This window comes from Pelobates fuscus, chromosome 4 (genome assembly GCF_036172605.1).
Source record: "Pelobates fuscus isolate aPelFus1 chromosome 4, aPelFus1.pri, whole genome shotgun sequence".
Taxonomy (NCBI): Eukaryota; Metazoa; Chordata; class Amphibia; order Anura; family Pelobatidae; genus Pelobates; species Pelobates fuscus.
The window spans coordinates 99680413-99705756 of NC_086320.1; the positions used below are offsets into that span (position 1 = coordinate 99680413).

Genomic DNA, 25344 nt, shown 5'->3' on the forward strand with positions numbered 1-25344 from the left:
CCGCCACCAACTAGGGTTCAAGCAGCAATGTTTTAGGGCACTTTCTGCCTGGGAAACAAACATCAATTTTTATGGCCGCTGCTACAGCAGCGGCTGCAACAATACCTAATTTTTCAGGCATGTGTACATGCCTAATTTTTTCGGCCCTCTGGTGCTGCACTGTGGCTTCAAAAACCAAACCAAAAAAAAAGGCACATAGTGACCCTATGTAGGGGGAACAGTCCCTATTCTGCTCTGTGTCAGTGTGTATCAGGGATCATTAGGATAGGTGTCAATCCATATCTGCCAAGTGACCCTATGTAGGGGGAACAGTCTCTATTCTGTTCTGTGTCAGTGTGTATCGTGGTCTCTGAGGACAGGTGTCAATCCATACCTGCCAAGTGACCCTATGTAGGGGGAACAGTCTCTATTCTGCTCTGTGTCAGTGTGTATCAGGGGTTTTGAGGACAGGTGTCAATCCATATCTGCCAAGTGACCCTATGTAGGGGGAACAGTCTCTATTTTGCTCTGTGTCAGTGTGTATCAGGGATCATTAGGATAGGTGTCAATCCATATCTGCCAAGTGACCCTATGTAGGAGGAACAGTCCCTATTCTGCTCTGTGTCAATGTGTATCATGGTCTCTGAGGACAGGTGTCAATCCATATCTGCCAAGTGACCCTATGTAGGGGGGAACAGTCCCTATTCTGCTCTGTGTGAGGAGGAGGAACGGGAAATGAGTAGCTCGGCATCCAACCTTGTGCAAATGGTGTCTTTCATGCTGTCGTGCCTGTTGAGGGACCCTCGTATAAAAAGGCTGAAGGAGAACAACCTGTACTGGGTGTCCACGCTACTAGACCCCCGGTATAAGCAGACAGTGGCGGAAATGTTACCGAATTACAAGTCAGAAAGGATGCAGCATTTGCAAAATAAATTAAAAAGTATGCTTTACACAGCGTATGAGGGTGATGTCACAGCACAACGGGAATCTAACAGGAGAAGAGGTGAAAGTCATCCTCCTCCTCCCACGACCACGCCATACCTGCCAAGTGACCCTATGTAGGGGGAACAGTCTCTATTCTGCTCTGTGTCAGTATCAGGGATCCTTAGGATAGGTGTCAATCCATATCTGCCAAGTGACCCTATGTAGGGGGAACAGTCTATTCTGCTCTGTGTCAGTGTGTATCAGGGGCTTTGAGGACAGGTGTCAATCCATATCTGCCAAGTGACCCTATGTAAGGGGAACAGTCTCTATTCTGCTCTGTGGCAGTGTGTTTCAGGGATCCTTAGGATAGGTGTCAATCCATATCTGCCAAGTGACCCTATGTAGGGGGAACAGTCCCTATTCTGCTCTGTGTCAGTGTGTATCAGGGTCTCTGAGGACAGGTGTCAATCCATATGTCGAGGTGTCAATATGTCAGGTGTCAATCCATATCCATTGTGATTTAGGAATGTTAGGTAATTTCTGCCCTTTATGGATTAAAACCAGACTCATCAACTGTGTAATTTTCCATGGGAATTTTGCCATGGATCCCCCTCCGGCATGCCACAGTCCAGGTGTTAGTCCCCTTGAAACAACTTTTCCATCACTTTTGTGGCCAGGTTTTAAAATTCGCCTGCCCATTGAAGTCAATGGCGGTTCGCCGGTTCGCAAACGTTTACGGAAGTTTCCGTTCGCGACATCACTAGCTGCCACCTTTTATTTTTACCTGGCTTCCCGCGCTTAGCTGGCTCGCGGCCAGCAACCAATCCTCAGCCAGCTCTTGTCCCCAGCAACAGCTGTGTCACTTAATCTGCCCAGCTACTTGTCCCACTCTGCCCAACAACCTAACCAGGGGTCATGAGCTCTAAACTTTCCCTGACTGTACTAACCAGACAAATTAACCCTCTATTGCCACAGTGCTTAATGCCTGTGGCATCTTTTTCATGTAAACTAGGAACACCTCAAGTGGCAGTCAGATGGCCACCAGAGGGACTTCCGAGTTAAGTGCTGCCTAATTCACATTCATCACGTCATCTTCACGCTTGGCTTAAAACATCAAATGTGCTATCAGGACACAGGATGCACTCTAAACATGCCTCCTGTGTCCTGTAGTAACCCAGAGCCTATCAGCAATCAGAGCAGACCGTGTGGGAGATCTCCTGCACACACAGCATCGTCTCAGGCTGACAGGCTGAAGACCAAGCAGGAGGATCTACTTACTTCAAACAATAAGTAAACTTATTTTAAAAATTGAGTTTGTATGAGAGTGTGTAAGTGATTGAGTGAGATAGATTGAAACAGATATAGAGTTAGATAGAAAGATAGAGTGTGTATATGTTTAACAATATTTATTTACAATGTGTGTGTTTGTACACAAACACTATACATAGAGATCTCTATACAGGCATACCCCCACTTTACATACACTCACTAAGTACAATCGCGAGTACAGACATTCCCGTGCCTCTTCTGTCCGCGAGTTAACAGGAAATGGAAGGTTCTATTCTCGCCTGGAGCAGCTCAGTTCAGTGTCTTTGCGGCAAGAACTTTTCACACCTCAATAGAAATCTGCAGTTGCAGTATTAGTTATGCCTGTAAATGACTATTGCAATGAAGTACATGCATTGGGAAGTGAAAAAAAGGTATTGCTTCACTTTAACCCCTTAAGGACACATGACATGTCGTGATTCCCTTTTATTCCAGAAGTTTGGTCCTTAAGGGGTTAATTACATTTTTGTTTTACACAATGTCCCATTGTGTACTTAAAAGTGGGGTATGCCTGTATAGTGTTTGCATACAAACTTTTGTCTTAGGAGGGTTGCGGTAGGACGGGGCGGGCATTGACAATGAGCTGAGCGGTAAGTCAGCTCGCGAACGCGTACATGCGCGGTAGAGCGCTGTTCATTCGTAGAGCAGCATTCAATGCAGCTCTTTGAAGAACCAGATTGGTGCAGCGCGATGTCGCGCATGCGCAACAGAGCGACGACTCGTCTGATTGAGACAAAAAAGGCAGTGTGGGCAACCGAGGAGCTCGGCGCTGGAAGAGAGGTAAGTTTATATGATAAAAAGCACTCATTTATTTATGTTTAATGGGAAACTAAAATAAAAGCAAGAAAGAAGGCTAGGGGACCTGTCTTTCTTGCTTTTATATGTTGAATATAGTGTTCCTTTAACTAGGTGGAAATAAGGGGGAAGTAATCAAAATGTAACCATTTGCTTCTGAATTACTTTTCTATATAGGACAAATATCCAGATGTAATGCTATTTCAAACTAAAAATATTTTTATAAGGGTTCTAGCATGAAGGGGAAGAGAACAAAGTGCGGTCACCAATGAGGTTCAGTACCATTACAAGTCAGTGAAAGATTTGGTATTTAGATAATAAATTGATGGAAGTGTGATAGGGTAATTATTATACATTGTTTAAATAACTATGTAGACAGAATCTCCCTATGGAACTTCACATAATTCCAGCATTGATCTAAACAAAGGTGTATGGTGGAGTGACACACCCCTTTCCAATACAACAGTGTTTGGCCACATTTAGAATTTAAGCAGCCAGATTTTATCTAGTGGTAGAGGTTGTGGTATGGTAAAATAAGAGTAACTGGACTGTCATTGAATTTTACCATCACTGGATTTTCTTCCCATATTGGGCGAAAACATAAAACAGGTGAGAGGTGTGGCATTCTTTAGGCCTCTATGGCAGGTTTCCCAAACTTGCTTAAAAATGAAAAAAAAAAATCAATAGACACCATACGCTGAGAATATTTCCTTTTATTGAATATTACACATTAGTTATCGCCATATGAAAGTTTATCTGCAGATGTGCCACCCCCCCCCTTTACACCCCAAATATAGATTGCTCACTCATACAGAAAAAAAAAAAGACAACTTTGCATGGTAGCCTAAAACAGTTACATATAAGAATTCTTGCAAAGCATTTAAACTCAACACTGCAGTTTATTATTGAAAGTTTACAATAGGTCCATGGAAATTATATCCAAAAAATGCATCTACTATGACAAGTAGACCATTCCAACTTGTTGCCGTTGCATGCTTCTTATCGTACATAGCAATAAACATTATTGCTTGATTTCCCATTCCACATTCTACAGCAACCTGACAGTTTTCCCTGTTACTGTCAGGTAATCTTCATCCGCAAGAGCATGCAATGCTTCATCAAACATATCTTTGGTAACGGCCTGAAAATGAAAAAAATTAAATAAAATGAGTTACTATTTTTTTTAGCAGCATTCATTTTACACTCCAACGCTTGGATTCAAAAGTAGACCCGAGTACAAAGACTATTGAAAGATTTCTTAAAATATGTAAAAACTAGTCCGACATTTCAAACTTACTGCATCAGACTGTCCACGGAGATCCTCAAACAACTGCTGATATTTTAAGGCAGGAGTCTTGCCTTTAGATTGAATAAGCTTTTTCAGAGCTTGAGCCAATTCCTCTTTTCGCTTACGTGCAGTTGCACTCATTCCTAAATAATATGAAGGAAGGAAAAAAAAAAAAAAAACCGTTAGAATGCTTCTGTTCCACCATTTCTGGCTATTAAGCTTTAATGAACAAGTACCAGTACCATTACAAATTTTAGCTAAACTGAACGAGAAGCCAAGGCTGTTTTACTATTTTAGCTAGTCCTGAAGTTTAGGGCGCAGTAAGGTATTACAATTAGTGGGCAAAAAGGGAAGGGGGCCATAGAGAACGGAATTATACTTGTAGGGACAGCAAGGAGAATTTACTGTTTGACGGCAAGTACATTGGGCGACATGGAAGAGAAAATTTCAGCCCTACCTTTAGTATAGGACAAGATCTGGACTATATACATACACCTTAAGTCAGACAGTGTTTGAAAACCAACAGTTAGTCTATGGTCTTCCCTACTTCACACAATGCAGTATCATCATCAAACCTACTGTCAAATTAAATTACTGTTTGAGTATGTATATGGCATTCGTATCCGGTCATATAGTAAAGGCAGAGACGGAGTTTTCTTATCTTTTGCAGAAACTTCATTTAACAAAGAATCTATTACTTTCAAAATGTGATAAAAGGGATTGTTATCTTAAAAAATATTGGTGACTGTTCTTTAAATCTTTTCATATCAACATAGAAAGCTTGCATTGACACAGTTTAATCCTAAGGTAACTATGCAAATAAAGCTGGAAGAAGGCAATTATATTTATATGAAACTAGATTTAGTTCTATCTATTATAGTCAGTCCCACTAAAATGGTGAAGGCTCTGTATTAATCACCTGTTGTGAGAATGGCGATATCCACAATTCCAGTTCTTGGGTCTGTGGCAGACTGTTTTAATGCCTCACGGTGAAGTCGTTTGGCCTCTTCCACATCAATAGTTTCAACTTTCTGGGAAAACCGTACTTTTGCATGAGCTTCTGATAAGCGGATAAGAGACTCCAGTTGTCTGGGATAAGCAGTGACCATTCCACGACCACTTCCAATTTTTCTCATGTCTACATAAGCCTAGAAAAACATTAAATGCTTGTTAAAATACACCAAAACACAAGAGTCTTTGAAAAAGGAGAAGTATAGGGTAGTGGAAGTTGGTATGTACAATTAAAACAAACTTTTAATAGGTATGTACTAAAAAACTCTAAAGGTAGAGAGAACACAATCTAAAGGAGGGTAGAGAAAGATATACCTTAAGAGCTGTAGAGTGACAAAAAACAGCTATATAGTGGAGGTATCTTATATTATACTGTATTATAGCTAAATCTAAGGCTCTCTCTTCCTCCTATAATCTAAAACTGCTAGCGGTACAATGAAAAAAATAAATGAAAAGGAGAAAACCATCTATTAGAGTCAAATAACGTGATATAATAAGCGTGCAGATCTAATGTTTAGATGGCGTCGTAGATCTGCACACTTATAAGATTTATGGAACACCTCAATGATATAAAGAAATAGATTGAAACACATTCACTGCCACGACATTGCAACAAGTGCCCTAAATTTAGTTTTAAAAACCTTTCATTTGTTTTAATGAAATAGGTCACACCGGATGAACGGGGAGAATCGACCTGATGGGCAAATTGAGAATGGAGGATTTTTGGATTTACTTACTTAACACATTACACCCAAATTTGTTATTTTTGCAGTGCATATAGTGATTACAACTGGCTCTAGGTACCCCAATGGCATTCCTTGAGCTGCTTGGCATAGATAACAAGTAGGGTAATTGCTAGACAGTGCACATTTTTTAGTATAATAGGTACAGGATAAGGTTACATGCGGATAACACACTCTTTTTAAGTGTGTAAGCTTTGTATAAAATAAAGAAGCAGGTTCAAGATTTCCCTGTCGCATAGGTTTAACTCAAACAGTAGGAACATGCTAACACAATAAACGATGTAGGGTCAAAAATTACAGGCTACTAAGTGAACAAGGCTGAGCTAGTGTGCCCCCCTCAGGAAATGGGGAGTCTCTAACAAGCTGTGCACACAGTATTAATTTTAGACTACACCTCAAAGATCGCGCAGTTGCTATCTAGTTAATTAAGGCATATTCAGACAATATTGAAATAGCTAGCAATATGCTTTTGACAATGCATGAGAGGTGAAGTAAATAAATGGCATGCAGATAAAGCAAGGTAGACAATCTGGGGAGAGACTAGCTAACATGTTTAAAACACAATATTTTATCAGAAAGCTAGTTAGCCTTAGATGAGCCACATAAGCATTCACTGTTGTCTGGGGTTCGCTCAAGTGTCTCTCCAGTGTCCTGCTGCCCGGTACAGTCCATATGTTTGGTAAGTGGCGTGGCAAAGTCGATGCTGTGTAATGCCCGGTTCTCGGCACAGCCAGAATGTGTCGGTTAGCGTTTCCATCATCCGACGCCTTCTCTCAGGAGGCAGCTTGGGTTCGCCATTGGGATTCCGCAGGTTGCCGCCATACAATTGGATCAACAGGTTTAGTGCTTCATAGGTAAGATTGTCAGTCCTGGACACTTGGTTTACCAGGCTTAAACTAAGGGAGTATGGGCCTGGCGCTGACGTGTCTTGGGACTGTACGCAGAGAGTCTCTATCAGCCGACGCCTTCTCTTGTGGGACAGTGAGCATTGGTCGGGGTGATGTTAAAGGCTGCGGTAGCGGTGAGCAGTGTGAAGACATCCTTCCAGCCCCAGGCTGTTTTGTAGGCCTGCATCTCTGTGCCACAAACTCTAAAACTACTGGAGCTTGAGTTGCTACCCCTCTCGGGGGCAATGGAGGGCCTGCTGGACTTTGGCCGCTTGCGGCGATAAAGCCTCCATATGCGTGTGGACGATGCATCCGGGTCTTCGCCCTTTTGGCCTTCAGCCCGGGTGGGCTCTGTGGTTTGGGTGTGTGTAGGTTGCCTGTCGCTGTGCCCGAGGGTACCCTTCCCTGCCCCCTCTTACCCGCCGTCTGTGCAGGTTCCTGAGTGCTTTGTGCTGCTCTTATGCGGTCATTGAGTTGTGCCCAGAAGCGGCTGAATATCGCGTTCAGGCGCCGAGCGGTGTCTCGTCGGATCATCTTTAGCTGTAGCTGATTGTTTGCAAACAGCGTGTCGGCTGCCGCCATCTTGGGGGAGCTGTGTGGGTGCCGGCGCTGCTTTATCTCAGCTTCGCATCCCCGTATAGCTGGTGGTTCCGGACACACTTTGCAGACCGGGATGACCCCCGCCGGTCCAAAGGGGGGGGGGGTAGGGGGTGAGTAGCGTGGAGGTTCCATGCGCAGGGTTACCCGCGAGGAGAGCGGCCGCCTCTCCCCTACAGGGTCTCAAGTAGGCCTCAAGTTGCTGGTGCCGGTTCCCGGTAAGTAGTGGGTTAACAACTGGTATCCATCGCTTTGTCCGGGTGTCCCCCAAGTTTCTATCACCCTCCAGGTGCTGTGCGTGCATGTTTTTGGGGGTTTTTGCCCCGAATTGTGCCATTGTGCTCAGGAGCTCTGTTGCAGCACGTCCATGCAGCCTGGAAGCCAGGCTCCGCCCCTTGGTCTATTTTTTTTTTTAAATACATTTTTGTAGTTTATTGATTTTTATTCCATATACATTTTTGTAGTTTATTGATTTTTATTCCATATAACATTTTCATTATTCTAATTATATTTTTACATTTATCCTTCCTCTTTCTCAATAGGTATACTTTCTCTTGTACTGAGATGTACTCACAATCTTCATTTTAACACTTGAAGCCTGAAAAATCTCTCACACACACAAAAAAAAACTCATTTAATTTTGGTACTGTTGGTTATGACACTTCTAACGATTGTTTAGATCTATTTTAGAACATGAAAGTTGTTTTCAATTATTTTTTATGGCATATTCTATATATCTCATATTTAGATTTGACCATTTATCACCATTTGCTTTTTTCTGTTTGGATATTTGAGCAATATAATCTTCAGCTAGACTGGACTTTATAAAGAAAGCTCCAGGAATACTTTTGGACCGATAAGAGCACTTTGGAAATGGACCGTGATTAACTGTTGGACTAAACACTGTGTAAAAGACAAAGTTTCCGTTGGACCGCATGTGCGTTCCAATGCACCTAAAGGAAGAGATCGGTCCGGCGGACGCGAGTATGTACGTTCCACGACTAGGCTGAATGAGTAACCATCTAAAGCCGACACCTCCAACCGGGATTGGCTGATGACCCGGGAAAAGATTGTCAGGCTATTTATGTAGACATTTTGGTAGGACACACTTATGCTGCTAATATCCATTGTGATATTGTGCCCCTGAGGAAGTCTGGAGACCCAGATGAAATGCGTAGGGCTGCTCAATTGCAAGGTTTATTTATTGATTTATTTAATTACCATTGTGGACTTTTAATAGATTTACAAAAGGACTACCTGCACAAGCACTTTCAGTAATAAGAACCTTCTGCACATCAGCACTTTTGCATCTAACAAGGGGGTGTTTCCGGTTCCCACTGGGTCCGCTTGTTTTGTCCTAATTGTAAGTTTTTACTAATAAATCGCCACATATTTTGTGTCCCTTTTCCACATATATCTGCTTCATGCTACATCGAGGAAATCTCCAAATCTCAAGTATCTGAGAAGTGTCTGATATTATTCATAATCTAGTGAGTGCAACCATTAACCATTCGTTGCACTTACATTTAAACTGTGCTACTCTATGTAGGTTTTCTTTCTCCTTCAAATTGTAGATATTTTGTCTTTTTATGACGTTTTTGTAAGAACATTGAGGAGTTCTGCTTATTCTACAGTGGTATACACACACATCTATATATATATATATATATATATATATATATATATATATATATATATATATATATACACACACACTATATTATATATATATAAAAATATAAATAAATTCCTTTTATTTTATCACCATAGTGGTATTCGAAACAGTCATTTGTGGGTGTGTGTGTGTTATCAAGTTTTGTATTATAACAATAGCTGTTAAATTAGTTTGGCTATCAACTTAAAAAGATTAAAAAAACATTACCTCAATGAGAGCTTGGCCCGCTTCCTCACTAAGTCGAGGAATTACATAGGTGCGAGCATACGCAATGTAATCCTTCAACACAGCCATATCCATGTGCTCTTCTTTTAGCTGTTCTTCACTCTGGTAGTATAAGGCTACAAGATGGTGCGCTAACCGGCGATCGTACGTTTCATCTTGAGGATCCAGCATCAAAAAAATCAAGTCAAATCTTTAACAAAAAAAAAAAAAAAACCCACAAACATGAATTTAAATATGAAAGAACACCAAAACAGAAAAATAAAGCAGACAAGGACACAATTTACAGCACATCACCAACACCTTATAGCACCTGGCTTACAACCATTACAAGTAAAATGGTCTTGTGAAATTCTCCTAAAATATTACATTGAAAATTTTAATGTGTTTAAATCTATTTTAGGAGGATATTTCTAAGAATCTAACTTTTTGTACAGCTATTTGTCAAAGCTAGGTTCATATAAAATCAATAGGCTAAACATTTCAGCTATAACAATACCTGGACAATAATGTATGAGGAAGCTGGATATTTTCAATAGTGGTTTTCTTTGGGTTCCACTGCGACTCCACTGGATTTGCAGCAGCCAAGACTGAAGTACGGGCATTCAACTGACAGATAATTCCAGCCTAAAATAAATAAAACAAGCATACATAATTTAGTGGAGTAAACACACACTGACGCCAAAATGGTTGAACTATACTTATAAGCCAGGAAACTCCGCTCTGCTTAACAACTGAAAGATTTTTGTTGATATTGGCATTAAAAGAGACACTCCAGACCCCTAATGCACTTAAGCTTGCTGAAAAGCTTTGTGTGTCAAGAGTGAGCCCTTTTTCTCATTTTTACAAATCATGCAGATTTATATAGAAATTGACACTTTTATGAACTAACCTGGTTACACCCCACTGAGTTCCAAGCAGACAACATGTTCAATTACTCCCTGGTTTGATTAGCTCAGAGGAACTCAAGAGGCAGCAATTGCCCAGGGCACCTGCCTTGCAAAGACTTCTCATCGAGCTGCATTGGGAAGTCTGATTGGACAACCACAGAAAGTCTGGGTGGGGTTAGAAGAGGAGGGCTTGCAAAGACAGCAGACAAATGAACAGGTTTTACAAGTTCTTTTTAGATATAACCTCAATGATAAAATGCATAATTAAAGGCATGCATGTTCACATTGGGTATATATACTAAACAATGATTATATATTTAGGAAGCAGTGGAGTGTCATATATATATATATATATATAATATACACACACACACAAAAAAAATAAGCCTGCAAGGATGTTAACTTCAGCAAGTTGAACTCATTTAGGGGAATGGAATGGTTCTTTAATGGATAAGTTATACTGTTGCCTTTAGTAAAAATTATTTTCATATATCACAACATTTTGAGATTCTTCTGACCTTCACCAAGTAATCAAGAACCAGGGTAAGCAACTGCAAGTCATCCATTAGTGTTTTTTTTTTTTTTTTAAATAAATATGTAGGTGCAGCAAGGATACACTTTCAATTATAATCATAATATAATCCAAGATTGCAAAACAGCAATGAAAACAAATTAATCCATCAATGGCCTTACCTTTGCAATTGAGAGGGTTTGCTGCTCCATTACTTCATGCAGCACAGACCTGGTACTCTCATTCATTTTGTCGAACTCATCAATGCAGCATATACCATTGTCGCTAAGAACCAATGCCCCAGTTTGCAGAACCAGCTGCCTGGTTTCTGGGTCCTTCATGATATAAGCGGTTAAACCTACAGCACTGGAACCTTTCCCTGATGTATATTGTCCTCTGGGCACTAGATTATACACATACTGGAGGAGCTGGGATTTACTTGTGCCTGGATCTCCACACAGAAGGATATTGACTTCTGCGCGGAAATTGCCTCGTCCCGTGTGACTGAAGTCTTTTCGGGTACCTCCAAACAGCTGCAGCAAAATACCCTGGAAAAAAAATTAAGTAAATAAATATGACTGCCATTTACCTGGATTGAAGAAGACAAAAGAGTGTTAAAGTTGTGTGTTTGGGGATGCAAGTGCTGATGAGAAATAGATTAATATGTTTTTAGTTTAGAGAACTTTATCACTTAGATCAGTGGTTCGCAACCCAATCCTCAAGTGCCGCCAACAGTCAAGGATTTAGGGATTACCCAGTGGTGTCCAAGGTATTTTTAGAAGAGAGAAAAAAAAAAAAAACTTTAGACACAACAGGGTAATCCCTAAATCCTGGACTGGAAGGGGGTACTCGAGGACTGGATTGGGAACCCCTGACTTAGATGAACAATAAGCACCCAACACTATACTGCTTAGTTCTCCACACATTTCCTCCTTCCCCTGTTCTTAATTTCCCTTTTCCTTCATAATCAATTTATAGTTAAAATGTCTCATTTATAGAAGGGTTATAAAGATATTCATGTGTCTGCCAGATATATTTCATGAACTCACACTCTTCTTTAATACTTTTTAGTGTATGTGTGTGTTAAACACTGACCTATTTATAACTAACTGCATCTTTTTACCTGCCACTCTACAGTCTGAATTAAGAACTTTTATAGCAAGGTGGACATTCGGTGGTACAGACATTCCTGTTAATTTGTCTGGCAGAAAAACCTGCAATACAGTGTGCATTCAGAAATACAAATATATATATATATATATATATATATATATATATATATATATATATATATATATATATATATATAAAAAAAATACTGTTTTTTTTTTACTTTTGTTTCTCTCTAGTATTTATAGTTTCACAAAAGAAACTGGGGAAGAAAACAAAAAATATGTTTATATGAATTTTAAAGATACTCTTTGTTGTTGCCACATCCTAATGTTTTGCCAGAGACTTGGCCCACCACCCATAACCCTGAGCATGTAATTACTGCAGTTTTTAAGAAACTGCAATAATTATCTGTTAGGGTTAATTCCTCCTATAGTTTCTGTCTACCAGACAGCCACAAGAGGGACTTCCGGGTCTTTAGGTCGCCCTCACGCTATGCATGAGGACTTCCAGTGTCACCGGAATCCCCATATGAAAACATTGAATAATGCTTTCCCAATGTGGAAATCCTAATGCGAACGCGGCAGATTCGAGCCAGCGCTGAGGGACATTGTCGCTGGACCCGGGTAAGTGACAGAAGGGGGTTATCATCACCTTCTGCACCACATGAGGGGGAGGGGCCTTGACAGAGGGGAAAGCTATAGTGCCAGGAAAAAGTTTGTTTTCGTGGCAATATAGTTTCCCTTTAATAAAAGTATACCTCTCCAAGACAGAATGCTTTGTCATTGACATTCCTTGTGTTCACCCCTTTCTCACATAGGACGCCACTAACGTGATTGTCAATGCTCGTTTCCTGCCTTGTTCATTGTAGTGTTCATATGCGTGAAAAGTGTCCAGATTGCCGTTCTACAGTCCATAATTAATGTCTTAGACACACTCTTCTATCTTATGTCTAGCAACTCCCAAACATCACTGTCATTCTTCTCATTGGCTTCTGTTTAATTTAGGACTTGGATCAAAGTTCTTGTGGCTACTTACAAAGCTCCCCATATTCGTACCCATACTTAGCAGATATGCTCTTTTGTTTGCCAACTCCTGCTATTATCCCATTCTCGCAGCCCAGACTCAACTGCAGGAATTTTCCAGGTTGCCCCCTTCTTATCAAATGCCCTCTCACATTCAACTCTCCCAGCCTCTACAGTCTTCCAAAAAATAAATAAAATCCATAAAACGACTTCTTTAGTAAAGAATAACTTCATCTGATGTCTTCAATCTACTGTGGAACCTCCTCAAGAATACCCCTCCCATCCTTCAGGTGTGTACAGATCATTTTATTCCCTCAATTATCTTTGTGTATTTGTTCCTCATGCCTTTCGAATATAAGCTATTTTGGGCAGACCCCACTTCATCTAGTGTACCCATTTAGTAAACGTATTTTATTAGAATTAAATGTTAGCCTTGTTTACCTATTGTACAGCACTGCGGAATATGTTGGCCCTACATAAGTTTGTTTGTATATAAATAAAATTAAAAAACACCTTGCAAACTATGACCGTCAAAAAAATGCTTTTAGATGTAACTAAGCTTTCATACAATAAAAACATACCTTCTTGATGTCTTCATGTTCATAAATACTTGGAGCTATAGCAGCAGCAAGCCTTTCATATGCATCTGGTTTAGAAGCTAGTTCCTTTAAAAATTCCACACGCTGCTCAGTGAACAACTTCTGCTCTGTGTCTGCGTCAATGCCATGCAAGCGCTTTGAATCAGTCTTCCGATAATGAATTACATCAATGTGAGTCTTGTACACAGACTTTACATTACTGACCCTGGGGTTCACTCGCATTGGAACGGCTCTGTAGATCCCTATTGAGGGATGTGGAAGAGTTAAGAATTTAAGTTTACTAAGGAAATTAGAAAAACAGAAGAAAACTAGAACTGACACTTCAATTGTTATTTTAGGATTTTATGTATACACAAATGAAATGGTGATCTAGCATGGTGTACCTGTCACATTTACTCTGTCACCGGGCTGCACTTTGTCCACAAGGTCATTGTGACCATACAAGGCAATTGTGTGAGGGGTCTGACCCGCTGGCATATCCTCGGGGGACTCCTGCAATTTAATCTAATAGAGGGAAAGGAAAAAAAAAAAAAATTAAAAAAAATATATATATATATATATATATATATATATATATATATATAAATTAAATAATACAAATTTAAGGTTTTGAATGTAAACTGGATATATATCTATGTATATATAGATGTAAAAAAAAACATTAAATTCATATTTTGTAATACCTTTTTTATTAGACTAACAATTTTGCAATGACAAGCTTTTCGGGAGAACCTCCCTTTCTCAAGCCTAAAGCATTTCTGAGCAAAGACAACACAGAGAATTCAAAGTTGAGTTGTGATACAGGGGTTAAAGCGACATGAGTGCAGAAATTAGACAGTTTTGATGGAAAAGACACCATTCTTGCAGAGGGTCGTAAATATATTGTGCGAAGATTAGAGTGATGGTAGGGGGGAGGGAAGGGAGAGAGAGAAAGGGGAAAAAAAAGGCAAGCAAACAGTGCATAAGATGGTGCTAGGAGGGGTGAGTAAAAAATACAAACACACAATCAATATTAACTAACCATAGAGAAATAACAGTTTAATTCTGTTCACTAGACATACAAGAAATTGTTCCACACTAGCTTAGAATTTTTAGTAGGAAATCATGTAAAACAAGAGTATCCCAAAAAGTAACTAAATAGCTGGAATTGTGTCCACAGAAAAATAAATTACTATTAACTATACCTGAAATTGTAATAGTGACTTACCATCTGCTTATCTGAAAACATAGAGCGGTTGTGAATCAGAGCCATACTGTGTGTAGTGTTACAGTGTTTGCAGACAGATGGTTCTGCAATGCGACCACGGTCAATCTCCACTCTGGTAGAGAATGCGCACACCTGGCATTTAAAGAATGCTTCCTGCATTTCGGGAATTATTTGAGATGTTCGAATAACCATACCCCCAATTGTAATCAGCTGATCAATATCTGAAAGTCAACACACAGATTAAAAATAAAACATCTGTAAGAGTTTGCATGAACACAACATTATAGAGTAAAGCAAATGAAAACATACCTTCAGGGTTCAAGCATCTCATATTCCTGGTTTTTACAGCATTAAATGGGCGGACTTGAATCTGATGTTCCAAGATAGAATCAGGGTAGCGCTCAAAGAAAATCTCATTTGCAGCCATATCAAAGGTTGGAATAACTTCCTGTAAGCATAGCAGGTTAGATAACTTAATAGCATTAGAAGAAAGACAAACATAGCATTTTAAATTTCTCAAGCATTGATTTAGTACTAAGATAGCTAAATTGAACATTTCAATTGTACAATATGACATCCATACGGTCCTTCTTGCTGTCTAAAAAGCTGAAGATCCTGTAAACACCCTAACCACTTCAACTGACTAAAATAGCTATGGTGCAATTATTGCTTGGGAGCCAGGTACTGCATCACTGCCATATGATTTCATCCCCAAAAGCCAGTGTGTTATAACTGTGTTATAAGCCTTGAGTTATAAAAAAAACCTGATGATTTCTATTAAGATTGACACACAAACTTTTAAAGAAGAGAACAGACTAGAAAGCTGAAGTGTTTTACGTGTCTGGAATATTACTTTAAAGTGAACGTGTAGAATTTACACCACTGAATAAAACACTGAAAATCTCCTATAACACGTAGTAACCTTTTTTCCCTCCATGAGATAATACATTTTCATTGCAATTTCAATAACATTTAGAAAATGACGATTCAGTTCAGACAACACAAGTCAGAGCAAACATTGCAAATAGAGAGGAGAAATACAATCACGGCTTTATTTCTTTTCTTCTCTGCATGCATTCTCTATGGTGAATGCCATGTGCAAAGCGTACCGCTTATCAAATGATTGACAGAGAGCTCCCAGTTGCAGGATAAAGACGTGTTTATTTCTACATTTGTTTTATAACTTTATAAAAATTCTCTATTTCTATGTTTATTTTAATTTTTCATAAATATGTACTTGACAAACATAGGGATAAACAAACATAATACCAAAAATCATGGAATGGGACAGTTCCACCTTAAGAGATGTTCTACAAGTTCACAGAGGCTGAGAATCTTGGTTACATGAGGAAAATCTAATAGACCTTTTTGCAACTCATTTGCAAACAGTAAGTAAGGAGTCTGCATGCCTTGCCTTCAAGATGTAATAAGTATGTAAAATTCCATCTACAGATGACACGCATTAAAGAATTTCAATTCAGCTTTGCATAAAAAAAAGTTACCCATTACTTTCAAAATGGAATCAGTAAAATAGGGCCAGCTGATAGGGAGCGTTTTTATGCTGGATTGCTTATGGAAGACAACATACACTTGTGCACAAATCCCTTTCAGCTGTGTCGAGTGGATCAAATGCCTGTTTATGTATTAAATCAATTCGTTAAGCAATTGTGGAACCAGTAGATTTGTTCATCCATAGACTAGCCCTATTTCGATAATAAATACTACTCAGTTACAATTTATTAGTTCTTTGACAACTTAGAACTGTTATAATGGATTTTGCCTAAATGTGCAAATTCCTCAATCTCAGATGAAAAGTTTTATTATACCTATTAAATAAAATTTACACACACACACACACTTTATATCCATATCTGCAGCTATCCATTATTCCTTATAATTTTAGTGAAATAGCGGATGCAACATTTTGATAGATTAGTGTTTTGTACAAGGTACTGACAAAGAAAACCAGAAGATTCAGTGATTACCTGTGCATAGCAAACCAGTTGCCTATACAGATCTTGGTCAAATGTTCTCAGATGGTCACAGTCAATATTCAAGAATGGCTCCCCTATCATATTAATCTAAAATAAGAAAATGTAATGTTACAAAATACATTCTACAAGAGGTCTTTTAATTTTAAGAAAGGTTGCATCTATATACCTCCTCCAGTCTCTGCATGTAGAGTGGTTCATTCAGATCCAAGCCAATATTTTCCTCCTCTTTTGCATTAGGATCAATAAATCGCTGGATGAATCTCTAAAAAAAACAAAAACAAAAAAAAACATTTGAAGCATCCCAGAATATGTGAAACTGCCAAAAACCTCATTGTATTCACTCTGGTAAAATCGGTAGAAACTAAGTAGCATACTCTGTAAAAGGGAAGAATGTTATTAAAGGGTTACTAAAATCTTTATCAGCTAAAAAAATATTTAAAGTTCCCCTCTTCCCTTACTTCTGACCGCACACATGCGTACAGATACTGAGAGAAAGGTTTTGAGTTGCCCTTTAAAGCTTACAGTTTATTTCCCGACAAATGAACAATCTGCTTTTGCCAGCATTACCTAAAGTATACGTTAAAGGGTAAGATTATATGTTTTGCTTTGCATTTTATGTTTCAGAACTAAGCATTTCAAATATTAAAACCAGACTGAAATAGGAGGATAAAGAAAATACAGGAATTGACAAAGAGTGCAGGATGGGAAGTATTCACATTAGAGGACTTTAGTCACAACGTACAAAAACCTTTTACAAGCATTTACCTGGAATTTCTCTTTGCATGTAGTAACATTAACGTCTGTTCCCCAAATCACAAGTTTCTGTCCCACGTTTTGCTCACTTGTCACTAATTCTTCTTCAACAGGCTACAAAGATAAAAATACAAGTGGTTTATAGATACTAAACAATTCAGGAAACATAAGATTACAAAATATGCATCCACTACTAACCTGGTCTGATTGCAAATCCACCTGCTTCACTTTCCGAGCTGATCCGAGATCAGGTCTCTGTCTAGCAGGAGTTCCCCGAATGCCACTTCTCGGTGTGCCCTCAACTCTTGAGCTAGGTGTTCCATACGTCAATGGGGAGCTCATGTCAAGTTCACTGGGAAGAGCTTAAAATATAAAAAAAATAAACATTGTACATTAAAAATAAAAAAATACATTATAATTAATATTTATGTATAGACATTTTTATCTATTTTAGAAATGCCATTGTATTCTGGGGTCCAGTGTTCACAATCATGACACTTTGCAAACCAATCAAAATTACAGACACTGCAAAATTACTTTAGCATAAAATGTGATCTTTACCCAAATCCTAATCGATTAAAAAACAGGTATATGATATGTATATATTAAGGATCCCTTACTGTAAAATAAATACAACCTTCAGTGGTCATAACCAGACCATGCTCTGCATGACAAATTTATAAGGTAAATCATGCCCTGAATGTTTTCCAAACACTTTGAAGAATAGGGTTACCAACCGATTAATAAAGACCTGGGTGCCTACTAATCAACAAACATGCAGATAATGCAAATTGAGGAATTCAGCACCATTATTTATCTATACAGATGTTTTCTTTTTTACTAACCACACCATCTTGCTTTTTTAAAAAAAATGTACATATGAAACCATTTGTTTTTTCGGCACAAATGCAAAAAAGATGTTTAGTAAAAACTATATGCTGCATTCCAAACAGGTACCTCATCGCATTCATGAAGCATGTCAGTGAGTGTATTGTGGTTAAGAGCAAATTTGCAGCCACTGATGGAACAGATTCTGTACTTTAGCAGAATATCTGCCTCATCTGTGAGTTTCAGAGAATGCACGTCATACAGCACAATAAAGACCTCTTCTTCTGCTTAAATAAAAAGTAAGCTCTTACAGCATCATTGATGTTGAATGGTCGACAGATGATTGTATTTGCTGAACATTGAGTGTATTTGTTGCCCTTGATGCTCATTATCCCCCTCAGACATATATACCACGAAATGTGCAAGAACACATCGTTAGGGTTAATGCTACTGATACAATATATTTTTGTTTGCAATTCTAGTAAAAATTATTGGGTCCTTGAGTGTTCCATGGACTGTAAAAAGCAGGCAAGGAAAATTCCCCCCAAAATAGAATATTCTACCTGAAATGACCTAAAAGTAGCAGTTTATGTAGGCAGCCTTGAAATATTCGTAACCTGAAGCATCTTTATTAAATAAAATTAAAAAAAAGACCAGAACCACATCCAAGCATGTGTGGGGTACGATAAACATTTTGCCGAGATCATTGCTGCAGTCATAGTTTAATCTCTGAAATGTCATACGTATGTCGGACATATTCAATATGTCTATGCATTAATGTCACCACTGTTCACTCTATTATGAAAATAAAAAAATATATTTAACTTCTAATTTACGACTTGGAAGAAACAAATTTTTTATCAAACAGCTGTACATACAGTAGCATGGTGAAAATAAAAAAAATCACCCCCAAGTAAAAAACACCAATATTTTGGCCCAATCCCTCTGACGTGTATAATAAAAAATAATATAAAAACAACATACCAGAATGCCTTGATGGTGCAGGGCTTGAAAACAGCAATTCCTGTCCACTGGGACTCTGAAGGTCACCAGATGGGGATGTCGGCATTGGCAGCAGCTCTCCCATCGATGTGGAGTCCTCAGTCCGCCGTTTCTGTGACGGAGGAGACTGTACATCCTCACTTCGGGCTGAAAAAAATATTACCACAATATTATTTCTATAACCACATATCAAAAATGTTTAATTTATACTAAAGTCACCAGGTGTTTATGAAATATATATATATATATATATATATATATATATATATATCAGTCGCGCACGCATTCAGTCAGTCCATAGAAAAAGCATTTCTCAATGCTTTCCTATAAACGCTGGCGTCTTCTCACTGTGAAAATCACAGTGAGACGCACGGAAGCGCCTCTAGCGGCTGTCAATGAGACAGCCACTAGAGGCTGGATTAACCCATATGTAAACATCGCAGTTTCTCTGAAACTGCTATGTTTACAGCAGGCAGGGTTAACCCTAGATGGACCTGGCACCCAGACCACTTCATTAAGCTGAAGTGGTCTGGGTGCCTATAGAGGTCCTTTAAAATTCAAGTCCTACTCTACTAACACCTTAAGTTTACTCGCGACTGCAAGCCTTGAAGATCCATAACACAAGAGGAATGGCTAGTGAAAATTTGAGCCTTAGATTATTCATTTACTATAACAGAAATTTATGTTTTTTTCTTCTTCATAATTTCTATAGCCCTAAGCACATGAAGGTATGCAGATGCTAATGAGCATCACCTATGGGAGAGGGGGAGCTTCTCCTGTTTGATATACATGAGCCCAAATGAACATGAACATTTCTACCACATTAAGAGAATACAACCTTGACATTTCATCAGATGGACTATATTCTCTAAAATGTGCTGCCAACTAAATGGCAAAGATTGAAGGGAAATGTAGTACAACTGCTAAAGAGTCAAGGTTAAGCACCCCTACACAAGATCATCTATAAATATTGCGAGCGAATCGCTGTAAGAAGAAGTTACTTACGAGTTGAGGGATTGCTGCTCCTCCCACGTTTGCTTTGTCTTCGACTTGGTGTTGATGTTGGAGACGACATGGTACTGAAGACAAAGACATAATTACAGCTTTACATAATTTACAGCTTGGCTCTTTCCTCTGCAAAAGTAAATTACTTCAATACCTTCATAACCACACTCTCCCATAAACCCAAACGACTATTTCACACTTAACTCTTCTTTGCAATACTGCTCCTCCTCCTCCTCCTCCTCCTACCGACTAAACCACCACAAACTTTGCAACTCACTTCACTGACAAGATCTCTACAATCAGGGAAGAGATCGCATCTCTCTCCTTCCCCTTACAATACTTCCTCCAACCTCACTCGCTCTGCTGTTCCATGCTTATTCGCACCCGCTACGGCGGAAGAGGTTTCTGATGTGCTCCGTTCCTCCTGCCCTCCCCTCTCCCTTGATCCCATTCCCTTGCATCTCCTCTGTACTCTGTCCTTCTCTTACTTTGCCTCAAACTAAAATTCTCAATCTGTTCCTCTCCTCTGGCATATTTCCATTACCCTTCAAACATGCATTTGTCCCTAAGTCCCCGTTTAACTACCGCCCTCTCTCACTACTGTCTTTTGCGTCCAAGATCCTTGAAAAACTTGTGTATGTTAGATTGACAGACTTCCTCGATTCCAATTCTCTGCTCAAACCACTTCAGTCTGGGCTCAGCACTATGTGGAAACGGCTCTGACCAAAGTATCAAACGATCTACTCGCTGCAAAATCTCATGGTCACTACCCTATCCTAATTCTCCTTGACCTTTCCGTTGCTTTTGATACTGTTTATCATCAACAGCTTCTTTTCATCCTCCGTAATCTCGGTCTAAGAGATATTGCGCTCTTCTGGTGCTCCTCCTACCTCACCCAGTGCTCTTTTAGCCTTTCTTTCTCTGGCTGTGCCTCTTCCTCACAACCTCTCTCTGTTGGTGTCCCCCAAGGTTCAGCCCTTGGGACCATACTGTTCTCGATCTATACTGCCTCCCTTGGCTTCCAATATCACTTCTATGCAGATGACTCGCAAATCTATCTGTCCTCCCCTGATCTCTCCCCGCCCTCTTGACTAGTGTCTCTGACTGCCTCTCTGCTATTTCCAACAGGATGGCTGCCCACTTCCTTAAGCTCAACTTGTCTGTGACAAACTGAGCCACTGATTTTTGGAGGGGCCTGTTTGCCAGTCTCATGCCCTGTGACTATGGCCCCTGTATTGAATTTTGGGTTAAGGCCCTGTTTGCGTTTAGACAGTAACCATTCGAACTGCCATTGCCAGTGGCTGCCATTCGACATTGGAACGCGTGGCGGTGGCCATCTAGTTTAGTTGAACGCATCCAGCTGTGTTTGGTCGTCAAGTGCATTGAACTCAAACCGGACACTCGATGGCACGAACACCGATAAAACTTTACCTTCCATGGAGGTTCGGCTATTCGAACAGCATTCCGTAAGAATATGCCCCAGAACAAGAGACATACACAGACTATATTCACGAACGGCTACGTTCGGTAATTTGAATTGTATTTTTGACTATTTGAAATAGACCGACTGCACAGCCTGATTTTCTGGAACTGCTTTGGGCATGAAACCATGCGTGCGGTCAGTCAAAAAGAAACTTCCAGGAATTTCCTAAACCCCTGCTCTGATCTGGGTGATTTTTGGATATGTTGTTCACCCAGATCAGGGGATGTAACATTTATGGGGATATGTTGTATTTTGGGGTACGTATGGATGGGACTTTGCAAAATACGCGGTTTTTTTTCTGCCTGGAGATAATTGTGTACATGACTCAATTATCTCACAGGCAGAGGGGAGGGATTGTACGTTTGTTATGCGAGTGTTGTACATTAAATTACTGTTGTGATTGGTTTGTAAGCTTTGTGTCCCTGTCCGCAACAAGGTTCATGTGGGCGCACCCCTTGCTTGGGGGGCATAAAAGGCCAGCTGTGGCTCCCATTAAAATAGATGCTTTACCCCTTCATGAAGTCTTGGCTCATGTTTGGGGGATTGGAGAACTACAAACACTCTGGGGATTGCTATAATCACTTTACTCCCTTGAGTATAATCACGAGCCCTTCTAAGAGCTGTTTCTGCTATGCTCTCTGGACTAGGAGAGGCCTACCCACTGGATCCTGGTCTTGGGTCGGTGGAGGACGGCGAGACCCCAACCAAGTTGCGGCGGTTTGTGGGGTTTACAGTGCTCCAGTGCGGTGCTTAAGGTACTCACCAGTACTAGGAAGCAGCAATTGATGGAGGTACCCGGTCGGGGTGCCAGGCGGTCAGTCACATTGTCCAAAACAGAACTTCTGGTCTTTCTTCCATCAAGTGTTGCTACTCCCGTTTCTGTCTGCCTCCATGTTAATGGTGCTACCATCAGCTCCACTACACATGCTTGCTGCCTAGGTGTTCTCTTTCACTCCGACCTCTCCTTCACCCCCATCTCCAGTCTATCGCCAAATCCTGCCGCTTCCATCTAAAAACATTGCGCGCATCCGCCCTTACTTAACACAAGATGTACCCAAGGTGCTGGTCCATGCCACTGTCCTCACTCGCCTTGACTACTGCAATCCACTTCTCATTGGTCTTACGTGCACTTAACTTGCCCCATTGCAGTCAATAATGAATGTGGCGACGAAGCTCACCTTCTTCCCATGCCTCATCCCTCTGTCAATCCCTACATTGGCTTCCCTTAAGATATAGGGCTCAATATAAAATTCTGGCTCTTGCTTTCCAATCTCTACTTAACCTATCTATCCTCCCTAATACACAAGTATGTCCCGTCTAGGCCCCTACGCTCTGCCAAAGACCCGCGTCTATCCTCTGTTCGTACTCCCACCTCTGATGCTCGTATCCAAGACTTCGCTAGGGCTGCACTGTTCCTGTGGAACTCCCTTCCCTTTTCCGTTAGACAATCACCCAGTCTCCACTCCTTCAAAAAAAAAAAATCATTAAAAACTCACTTTTTCACAAAAGCATATTAAATTAAACGGTTAATGGCTCAAAAAAAAAAAACAAAAAAAACCCACACTAAGTCTTCATTGAATACTATTCTACCAATCTACTTCCCTTACCTTTTGTGTCACTTTACCCCACTCACTCTAGCATGTAAGCTCATTGAGCAGGGCCCTCAAAACCTGTTTGTGTGTCAAACTTGTCTGGTTACAATTACATGTTTGGTTAGTCCACCCATTGTAAAGCACTACGGAATTTGTTGGCGCTATATAAATATAATAAAATTTTAGGGAGATGTTATATATGTATATATAAAATATAAGCTTCTCCGACAACCACTAGATGGACTTCTGGCTAAAATTGGAATGCTCGGATGATGGTTTGGCTTAAATTTTGTATTCACGGTTTACTTAACTATTTAAAAGAAACAACACACCCTAAAGCACTTGCTTTGAAGGCTTACCTGAGACCACCGCCGATGCACCCTCGGCAGCGGTTTCGGGTCACCACCGCCCCTTCCCTTCATCACGGCAGCCGACGGGGGAGACTGATCCCGCCCACCGAGAAGACCTAATGCACGTGCGCAGCTGCATTAGAGCGCTACATAGGAAAGCTATGGGGAATTGAGCGACGAGGACGTCCAGCGACGCTCTGGCACAAAACCTGTGCTATGATGCTGTAAGTGCCCTCTAGTGGCTGTCTGCTAGACAGCCACTAGGGGAGGAGTTAACCCTGCAAGGTAATTATTGCTGTTTATGAAAACTGCAATAATTACAGTTGCAGGGTTAAGGGTAGTGGGAGTTGGCACCCAGACCACTTCAATGGGCAGAAGCGGTCTGGGTGCCTGGAGTGTCCCTTTAACTAAGCTGGTGATTGAGACTTTGGCCTAAATTGACAAAACTGTAATAATCCTCCAGAACAGCTAGATCTCCAGGTGGGTTTATTTTATTGTCTATTCCCTGGACAGTCCTATGTTCACATCCTAAGCATGACAGTGTGCAGTGTATACCGGCCCGCCATGACGCCGTGTATACCGCTACAGGCATCCGCAAGCCCATCCCTATGGATAGACCCCCCCAATCCACATGGAAGCAGTTTGAGCACAGTACGCGTTAGTCGAGAGATCACGCTCGGCGCTATTCTCACCTGTGCTCGCGACGCGCTCTTTAGAACAGCCACACACAGACAGACAGCTCGGCGATGGCACTCAGTCTCCCGCCACTGGAGTTCGCGCCAAACCGCGTCACGTGACTGCTTTCGCGGGTTTTTTTTTTTTACCCTAGTCTTTTTTTTTGGGGGGGGTGTTCTTGAACAAGTGAAATATTGAGTGGGGGAGTCATGACTGTATACTGTTAGGATAATGCGATTTAATTGAATACGTTACAAGCCGCTCTTCTAAAATATATATATATATATTACACATGTAATACATACACATGTAATCACGGTGCACGGTAACTGAAGGTTTACTGCAGAATAATTAAATCACAGCGGATACCCCTGTTCATGTAAACTAATGGTTCAGTCCAGAGTACGTCACGCCGAGGCGTGGCCGAAAATCCAGACTGCGCAAATTGATTGGAGAACTCCAAATCCCGTGACGTCTTATTGTGCTCGTTGGCAAAGCATGACGGGAGTTGTAGTACTCGAATAGCCAAGTGAGGTGCACTTCTTTCTCCCCAGCTTTAGCTTACTGGCTGGCACATATGACCCATATCCCTAGCAGCCATTTCATGAATGACGCATTTCATTTGGTTTTGGAGCGCCTCTACTTAGTTTTACACTTATTAGGCCACGCCCCTTGTCTTTTACGTTCCATTCTACGGACATATCTAGCCACGCCCCCTGGTCAGTCACACCTTTCGGGCCCATGCTCTCAGCCAATCCGAGCTGTGACGGTTGTCCACGCCCCCTGCGTTAACAGCTTTCTTTCGTTGAATAGATGTTTATTGACAGCGGTAGCCCCGCCCCCTGTGTGATTGAAGTCTATGAGCCCCGCCCC

At 40.5% G+C, this 25344-nt stretch overlaps 1 protein-coding gene across 1 annotated transcript; it reads right to left on the bottom strand.

The window, feature by feature from the left end:
- Positions 1–3830: 3830 nt before the first annotated feature.
- Positions 3831–24580, bottom strand: MCM4 (minichromosome maintenance complex component 4). The gene is made up of 17 exons (XM_063451400.1): positions 24489–24580; positions 20372–20445; positions 19349–19513; positions 17735–17898; positions 17549–17650; positions 16950–17045; positions 16775–16870; positions 15099–15237; positions 14790–15010; positions 13966–14086; positions 13565–13824; positions 11031–11396; positions 9947–10074; positions 9433–9640; positions 5232–5460; positions 4322–4455; positions 3831–4165 (listed from the first exon to the last, which is right to left on the bottom strand). The coding sequence occupies exons 2-17, from the start codon at positions 20439–20441 to the stop codon at positions 4073–4075; spliced, it is 2592 nt and encodes an 863-aa protein (XP_063307470.1). The 5' UTR covers positions 20442–20445; positions 24489–24580; the 3' UTR covers positions 3831–4072.
- Between the last annotated feature and the right edge of the window lie 764 nt (positions 24581–25344).

What these genes read in the sequence shown, in the direction of transcription:
- MCM4 (XM_063451400.1), bottom strand. Translation starts at nt 20,441, where the DNA reads ATGTCGTCTCCAACATCAACACCAAGTCGAAGACAAAGCAAACGTGGG. An exon ending in TGCACCATCAAGGCATTCTG is followed by an intron (nt 17,899 to 19,348) that starts GTATGTTGTTTT and finishes TTATATTTTAAG; the next exon opens with CTCTTCCCAGTGAACTTGAC. An exon ending in CATGCAAAGAGAAATTCCAG is followed by an intron (nt 17,046 to 17,548) that starts GTAAATGCTTGT and finishes TGTTTTTTTTAG; the next exon opens with AGATTCATCCAGCGATTTAT.